The sequence below is a fragment of the Corvus brachyrhynchos genome, unplaced genomic scaffold, assembly GCF_000691975.1.
Source record: "Corvus brachyrhynchos isolate BGI_N302 unplaced genomic scaffold, ASM69197v1 scaffold162, whole genome shotgun sequence".
Lineage (NCBI taxonomy): Eukaryota > Metazoa > Chordata > Aves > Passeriformes > Corvidae > Corvus > Corvus brachyrhynchos.
The window spans coordinates 6344228-6352903 of record NW_008236696.1 but is presented as its reverse complement, the minus strand read 5'-3'; the positions used below and the strand labels follow the sequence as shown (position 1 = coordinate 6352903).

The window sequence follows — 8676 nt, the reverse complement described above, 5'->3', positions numbered from 1 at the left end:
CAGGGGTGTGGGCAAGGTCCTTTTACTGTAAGTCACTGGGGTAAGTGGCTCAGACTCAGTGTTCTCTGCCTGTTTCTCCAGTCTGCAGTGATGAGCTGACCCACAACTTCAAGGGTTTCACGGTAATGAATGAAAACGAGCGCTATGATGCTGTGCAGCACTGTCGCTATGTGGACGAGGTGGTGAGAAATGCGCCCTGGACCCTCACGCCTGAGTTCCTGGCAGAGCACAGGGTAATTCGTGACACCTGATCTGTTTGGAATTTCGATCAGCCTCTCGGTTTACAGCAAGAATTCATCCTTGGGGGTGACCTCTGCCTGAGCAAACTGTTTCTGTTGAAGCTCCTTATATATAGAATGAACTGGGTTATGGGAATTGAGTTGGTTTCTTGGGAGTGTAGAAGCATTTGCTGAGCTGGCAGGTACTATTAAAATAAGGTAGAGGTTGTGACATAGTGAAAAAGCCTGAGAGGGTTCTCGCTGTTTCAGAAGTTGATGCTGGTTATAGATAGGTGTGAAATGCAGTACAGAGAGGATTACATAGGTTGGAAGCGATTTCTGGGGGCTGTCTGGTCCAACTCCCTGCTTACAGCAGGAGCAGCCTAGATATACATCAGCTTCCCTGCCACAGGAGACCAGACAAGCTGTCTTGAAAGCCTTTTATCAGTTGGTGAGATAAAGTGAAAGGAATCTCTAACATCTGTTGAACAGCTTTGGGAGGTGAAGGAGTCTCCAGAGGAGCTTGCTTAGTTTACCCTTGTTGCCACTAACAAGCCATTTCCCTGTGGAGCTTAAAGCAGCTGTGTCCTTATTCCCAGCCTTTTCTTCCCTCTCTGTCATGTGTTTACAATTCACAGGCAATTGCCACTAAAAACTTGGGACTGCTCTGTATTGTATTGTAACAGAGGGAAGTGTCTTGCTATTCTCTCTCACACCCCTGAGTGGAGGTGTTGAGCCAAAAGTTACCATCTTCCGACAGCAGCAGGAGATCTGCACATTCCCAATAAAATGTTGACTTGCTTTTTTAATTTTCAGATCGACTTTGTTGCACATGATGACATCCCCTACTCTTCTGCTGGCAGTGATGATGTCTATAAGCATATAAAAGAAGCAGGTGGGTCCCCTTCAAATTTTCTAGGGCTTCCTGACAAAGATCTGTAGTTTCTCCTGTACCTCTGTAATGCAAGATTATGCCCCTCTGGGAACAAGGTCTGCCCAGGAGGCTCTGGGGGCAGGAAGAAGCAGCTCTGGGCCTTGCTTCATAGTACTAGGACTGTTCCATGTCCCAGCCCAAGCATGGCCCAGCATTAATTCCTAATTTCAATCTAGTTATTTTGATTGAATTAACAGCAACCTCTTGAAAACATACTACGGTTTGGCTTAGGGATTCCCACAAATGAGGAGTCTCATGGACTTGGCAGAGGGGCATCTCTAGCTGTTTGCTGTAAAATTCACTGGTGGTGCAGCTTTTTTATATCTGTCCAAACTCAGCCATCAGAGTGCTATATTTCCATCCGTTAAATTGTAGGACCCCTTGTCCTGTCCTTGTCCCCACACTACTCTGTATGCAGTGGATTATAGTCAATATTTAAACCAGCTAAAGTGAAGAGCTTTTCATTGGAATACCTGATATTTTGACAGGGTTTTGGCATGTTTTGGTTTTACTTAGGTGTCCCAGAAAGGATGACTCTGGTATTGTACTTTTAAGGACAAAGTTGTGAGAATAGTTAGGAAGTGAGCTCTTGATGGGAGAGATTATTTCCTAATAGAGGTGGCAGTAGCTTTTTGCCATGTGTCTTGCTCGAGCTGCCCTGGGTCCTGTTCCCCAACTTTAGGCATGTTTGCACCGACCCAGAGGACTGAGGGGATCTCCACGTCCGACATCATCACGCGCATCGTGCGGGACTACGACGTCTATGCCAGACGGAACCTGCAGCGGGGCTACACGGCCAAGGAGCTCAATGTCAGCTTCATAAATGTGAGTTGAAGTGGGTCTCACCACACCTGCGGGAGCCAGAGTCTTGCAAAGTGTGAAGAGATCTAGTTTAGTGATAGCACAGTCCTGCCATGTGCCAGTGAAAGGCCTGTCTGCAGAGCTGCACCAAACCAGTGTCCTTGGAGTAGAAATTAGACTTCTTCCACCCCTGAAATTGCCTCAGGGACACACTCCCTGGAGGAACTGGGGGTTTGCTAATACTGCTCTCTTGTCAGAAATGTCTTGGTGATGTCTGACCTATTGAAAGATCTGGAGAGAGAGTGTGTGGCAAAATGTGTGTTACCTTGAATGAAGAGTGAGTTGTTCTTGACAGCAGCTACTGTCTCATCTCTCTCCTCTTCCCCCAGCCACCTCCTTGGGGTAGAGTCATTTTTTAGGATAAAATCTGATGCTGTTTCCACTGTACTGTTCCCTTCCTGGAGCTGCAGGAGCAGCAGTGCTTGGGTAGGACAGAAGAACATGCCCTTATCCTGTGCTGAGCAGCTCTAGTCCTCAGGAAGAATACATGGCAGAAGATATTTTTGATGTTGGAAGTAAAGTCATAAACATTTTTTTTATCACTCAGATACTGTGCCTTTGAACAACAATGAATGAAATAGGAGAGGTAACGGCTGCTTGACCTCTCTTTGGCACATAACTCTGCCGCTGTTTAAAAACACCCAGCAGAAAGACTGGTGCCATTGTGATATGCAGAGAGACCTACAGCAAGTCACTTGAATCTAATCTGTGTGCTGTATAAATATTTCCCTCTCCCATGCACTCCTATTAGATAGTGCTTATCTCTGGCTTTAGTCTTGCTTTGTGTACTGTGCCAGTGCCTGCCACAGAGCGTGTCACAGCCCTGCTGTGTCTGCCATGCAGTCTAGGGAAGAAGTGTCATGGAAGTGAAGGAGAAGTGTCACCAGACTAATGGAGATGCTGAGTCTCAAGCAGCAGTTGAGTGTGGTAACACAGAGCAGAGTTGGTTGCCACTCAAATCTGGTGAGCTGTTTTCTGATCCACCACTCTCTGTGCAGGAGAAAAAATACCACCTCCAGGAACGCGTGGATAAGGTGAAAAAGAGGGTGAAGGATGTAGAGGAGAAGTCAAAGGAATTTGTCCAGAAAGTGGAAGAGAAGAGTATTGATCTCATTCAGAAGTGGGAAGAGAAGTCCCGGGAGTTCATTGGCAATTTCCTGGAGATGTTTGGCCCTGAAGGTGCATTGGTAAGGAGTTGCTCTGGGAAAAGGGGAAAGGGAATTTTGGAGACATCAACAGACATTGTAGAGCTTCTACAGAGTCTGCAGAGCAAAGGTTTGGCATTTGTGCTCAGTGTGCTGCCAGTCTCCAGACAAGTTGTCCCAGGCTTGGGCAGCCTGTTTTCAGGGAGTACTCACCATTGCCAACAAGATAATGCCAGTTACATTGTAGAGTGAAAAGCTCCTCTGTCTCACAAGCTGGCCTCTAAACTCCACCTTGTGCCCTGCTGACCACTGAGTTGCCAAGAGGATGGTGGTCACCTTGTCATGGGCCTGAGATGAGTCTGAAGCTACTTGTTTATGCCAGGCTTTCCTGCACTGCTGGATGAATATTTCAGGCATTTTATGTTAGAAGTGCTTGAAAATGGGTGGTGATTACACTGTGCAGTTCCCAAAGCCCAGAGTGATGCTGGGGCTTTTTCTGCTCTTAGATTGCACAAAGTACTGTAGGGACACAACTCAAAATGTGCTCAAAAGGACAGGCTGTAAGTAGTCTCCAAGTCCATGACTGTAAACCATGCTAACTGTCCTCCTGCTTCCATCACCAGAAACACATGCTGAAGGAGGGCAAGGGCCGGATGCTGCAGGCCATCAGCCCAAAGCAGAGTCCCAGCAGCAGCCCCACGCACGACCGCTCCCCATCTCCCTCCTTCCGCTGGCCCTTTTCCACCAAGACTCCTCCTTCCTCACCTGCCAACCGCTCCAGGAACGAGTCTGCAGTCACCTATGACATCAGTGAGGATGAAGAGGATTAACCTACCTGCCAGGATTTGCTGCGGACCGCTAATTGCTGAATCCTAAGTCCAGACCCACTGGGGAACTCTAAATGAGCAAGAGAGCCATAGGAACAGGGCTGATGGTGAGCACAGGGCCTTGGAGGCACCTGTTGCTATTAGCAAGGGCTGCTGCCTGGAAGCACATTCAAACCTCCTCTCCCTTCTTCTCCCCAAATCCCCTTTTTATTGTTTACGTTCTAGCGGTTTCCAGGGTGAAGATGGTTTTTATATTTTAAGGAAATATTTGTTAAAAGTGCAAAGAATAGCACTCAAGCGTGGCTTTTCTTTTGGTTTCTTTTCCCATGTTAAACCTCCAGGCAAGAGGGAGAGTGGGAAGACCCATCTGTCTCTTCTTTCCTTCGGCTCCTCTTGTCTTATCCCCACACCCCCAGGCAGCATCTGTGCCGCTGCCAAACAAAAGACCCCTCAGTTCCTCAACCAGCATGACCTCAAGAGCACGCACGAAGCAGTGGTGTAATGAGGCTTCTAGGAAATAGAGACATCCCTGCTGGGCTGGAGCCGATAGGAATCTATCCAGCAGCCCCTGTAGTGCTCACATGCCTCTTAACTGAGCTTCCCAGCGTGTCGCAGTGAGGACGTGCTGGGCAGGGGGTACCAGCTTGGCACGCAGGAGTTACACCCGGGAAGGACTTGCAGCACTGTAGAGTGGCACACCCCGTCAAGTGCACAGCATGCACAGCTCCGTATAGAGGGGCTGCAGGGGAAAGGCTTTTCCAGCTAATCTTAACAAGACTGCTAAATCCTGAGCTAAAATTGAGCCCTCAGTTGCTGTTGGAGAGAAGAGGATGAATCTTTGCTTCAGGGCACTTACTGTCGTGCATTTCCTTGGGTGTGTCAGAGCCCAGGTAGGAAATGAATGTGTGTACTGTTTTGAGAAGTTCCTTGTCCCAGTCTGTGGTGTGTTACACGTTTTAGTGTGTGTCCAAACGGCCCCTCAGCACTGTGCTCTGTGTGTGTTGGTCTGTTTCAGTTGCTGTGCTCTAGGGGCTGGAGGAGTCCTTTACACTGGTGCCATGAAGTCGCTGCTCTAGGGGCAAACAGCCAGTTTGCTGCCCATGTCAGTGTGTGCAGCTGGACGGATGAAGGGCACGTTCTACCCCAGTGAAGGGCCCCAGCCCTGTGTGACAGTTAGCTGGCTTGTGCAGTACATGCACAAATCCATGCCTGCTCACTCTGCTCCGTGGGGCAGGATGGAAGGAGCATCAGAGAGTGCTGCAGCTTTTTAAGGTTATTTAAACACATAATGCTCATTTGAGTCCATGCCCGAAGTTGTGCCTGTTGTCATGTCTGTGATACACACTGAGCTTTGTGGCCTGTGGCTCCCCAAGGAGACTTGCACTCCCCCTGGCTGAGCAGAGCAGGATGATGCACCCTGTCCTGCAGCCAGTGCTGGAAGGACTGGCCTTGCTGTTGTGTACCTGTGGAGCTTTTCTGTCAGGGCTTGCCTCTGATACCTACTGTCTCTGGGTGGAGCTGCTGGGCCAAGTTGCCTGTGTCCTGCAGTGCTGGGAACAGAGGACAGCTCAGAGCCCAGTCAGCAATGCCGCAGGGAGGTCTCCAGAGTAGGATGTGAGGCTTGGGGAGCAGCACATGCAAGGAGGAAACTCATGAAGTGCTGCCACAAGCTCTGCACACTGTGGTGCTTCCAGGACACATGATGGCCTGTGGTAGGAACAGGCTGCAGCTTCCTTCCAGCTTTTATCTTGATGGTCCTTTGTCACACTGCCCGAAGGGCTTGACAGAGGTTCTGCGCTTCTGTTGAGGCCAGAACCAGTATGGGAAAGGGTATTTTGGGGATCACTAATCTGCCACTTGGACCTCTTTCAGCAGGGATGTGCACAGCTGTAGGAGCATGGCTGGCTGCTGTGGATTTTAAGCTGTTAAGGAGCAAATAACAGTCACTTGGTAGAAGCCAGTTGTTAATCCCCTGGTTTATGGGTGGTAGAGCACTTCCTTTGTATCACCCACATTGTCTCTTCCCTCCTCTTCCCCACCTTCCCTTCCTCACCCTTCCCTCAGTGTGGATGTTGCGTTGCTTCCCTGAGCTGGATCACAAAGGCCAAGCTGCTTTAGAGCCTTACTTCTGTTTTAAACACAAGTTATGCAACAGTGTTCTGTAAGTTTGGGTAACAGTGGTGTTTTGGATGGTGGCTTGTTCTGCAGAGACCTTAATGTACTTGGTCTCTCTGCAAAATCTGGGGTGGTTGATAAGAAGCCAGCCATGGTTTTACGTGTAGCTTGGAATAACAGAGCTGTTTCTTGTAACCAATAATTCCTGCTTCCTCCTTGCACTGAAATTAAATTGGACACTGAAATCCCAGTCTAGTCTTTTCTTTTCCTTTGTTTTGTTTTCTTCTGGATTGCTGGACCAGTCTTCTCCAGCACTGTCATGTTTTATCAGGAATAGGATCTTTCAGCAAAACACGAGCCAAGTTCCTCAGGATCATCTTGTTACCCACAGATTCACCCAGTGCTGCTGCTCCAGGGCTGTCCTGCACAACTCTAACCCATCCCTCACTCTTCAAAAGAAGCATTCAAAAGAGACATGCTTGAACTAAGCATGGAGTAAAATGTGCAGTGAAAAAACAAAACTTTACTAGCACACAATGAAGAACGCTGTGGAGTTTGACACTGCTAAATCCAGAGGCATCTACGCATGTGAGACAGCCCTGTCTCACTTCCTCTGTAGATCTGGGGTTGTGTGCTCCTGGGAGAGGATTTTCTGATGGTAGAGAACAGCAGCAACAGGACAGAGCTGAGAGGTGCCAGGGATGGTGGTAGAAGCAAGAGCATTGGAAAGTGCTGCAACTTTTTAACCTGTGATCTGCTCATTTGAAACCATGGTTTGAGTAATGAACACTTGGGGTCAAAAGATTACCCAGTGGTTTCTCCAAGTTGTCATTGTTCCTGAGCACTCCCCCTGGCTGAGCAGAGCAGGATGATGCACCCTGTCCTGCAGCCAGTGCTGGAAGGACTGGCCTTGCTGTTGTGTACCTGTGGAGCTTTTCTGTCAGGGCTTGCCTCTGATACCTACTGTCTCTGGGTGGAGCTGCTGGGCCAAGTTGCCTGTGTCCTGCAGTGCTGGGAACAGAGGACAGCTCAGAGCCCAGTCAGCAATGCCGCAGGGAGGTCTCCAGAGTAGGATGTGAGGCTTGGGGAGCAGCACATGCAAGGAGGAAACTCATGAAGTGCTGCCACAAGCTCTGCACACTGTGGTGCTTCCAGGACACATGATGGCCTGTGGTAGGAACAGGCTGCAGCTTCCTTCCAGCTTTTATCTTGATGGTCCTTTGTCACACTGCCCGAAGGGCTTGACAGAGGTTCTGCGCTTCTGTTGAGGCCAGAACCAGTATGGGAAAGGGTATTTTGGGGATCACTAATCTGCCACTTGGACCTCTTTCAGCAGGGATGTGCACAGCTGTAGGAGCATGGCTGGCTGCTGTGGATTTTAAGCTGTTAAGGAGCAAATAACAGTCACTTGGTAGAAGCCAGTTGTTAATCCCCTGGTTTATGGGTGGTAGAGCACTTCCTTTGTATCATCCACATTGTCTCTTCCCTCCTCTTCCCCACCTTCCCTTCCTCACCCTTCCCTCAGTGTGGATGTTGCGTTGCTTCCCTGAGCTGGATCACAAAGGCCAAGCTGCTTTAGAGCCTTACTACTGTTTTAAACACAAGTTATGCAACAGTGTTCTGTAAGTTTGGGTAACAGTGGTGTTTTGGATGGTGGCTTGTTCTGCAGAGACCTTAATGTACTTGGTCTCTCTGCAAAATCTGGGGTGGTTGATAAGAAGCCAGCCATGGTTTTACGTGTAGCTTGGAATAACAGAGCTGTTTCTTGTAACCAATAATTCCTGCTTCCTCCTTGCACTGAAATTAAATTGGACACTGAAATCCCAGTCTAGTCTTTTCTTTTCCTTTGTTTTGTTTTCTTCTGGATTGCTGGACCAGTCTTCTCCAGCACTGTCATGTTTTATCAGGAATAGGATCTTTCAGCAAAACACGAGCCAAGTTCCTCAGGATCATCTTGTTACCCACAGATACACCCAGTGCTGCTGCTCCAGGGCTGTCCTGCACAACTCTAACCCATCCCTCACTCTTCAAAAGAAGCATTCAAAAGAGACATGCTTGAACTAAGCATGGAGTAAAATGTGCAGTGAAAAAACAAAACTTTACTAGCACACAATGAAGAACGCTGTGGAGTTTGACACTGCTAAATCCAGAGGCATCTACGCATGTGAGACAGCCCTGTCTCACTTCCTCTGTAGATCTGGGGTTGTGTGCTCCTGGGAGAGGATTTTCTGATGGTAGAGAACAGCAGCAACAGGACAGAGCTGAGAGGTGCCAGGGATGGTGGTAGAAGCAAGAGCATTGGAAAGTGCTGCAACTTTTTAACCTGTGATCTGCTCATTTGAAACCATGGTTTGAGTTGTGCCTCTGTCAGTAATGAACACTTGGGGTCAAAAGATTACCCAGTGGTTTCTCCAAGTTGTCATTGTTCCTGATGTCTATCTCCACTTCTACAGCAGATACTGGTACTGGACCAAGGCTGGTCAAGGCAGCATTAACTAATTGCCAATGTTACGAAGGTGTTTCAAGGCTCCTTCCTTTGCCTGGCCCCTGACTGGCAGATGTGGATGCTCCCTCTG

At 48.6% G+C, this 8676-nt stretch overlaps 1 protein-coding gene across 1 annotated transcript in view; it reads left to right on the top strand.

The window, feature by feature from the left end:
* PCYT1A (phosphate cytidylyltransferase 1, choline, alpha) overlaps nt 1-6350 on the top strand; it is a 32448-nt gene extending 26098 nt beyond the window's left edge. The window contains exons 6-10 of the mRNA XM_017727038.1: nt 82-233; nt 1035-1113; nt 1835-1977; nt 3012-3200; nt 3782-6350. Of these exons, the coding sequence (XP_017582527.1) occupies nt 82-233; nt 1035-1113; nt 1835-1977; nt 3012-3200; nt 3782-3988 (770 nt within the window). The 3' untranslated portion in view covers nt 3989-6350. The remainder of the gene's footprint in view (nt 1-81; nt 234-1034; nt 1114-1834; nt 1978-3011; nt 3201-3781) is intronic.
* The last annotated feature ends 2326 nt before the right edge of the window (nt 6351-8676 follow it).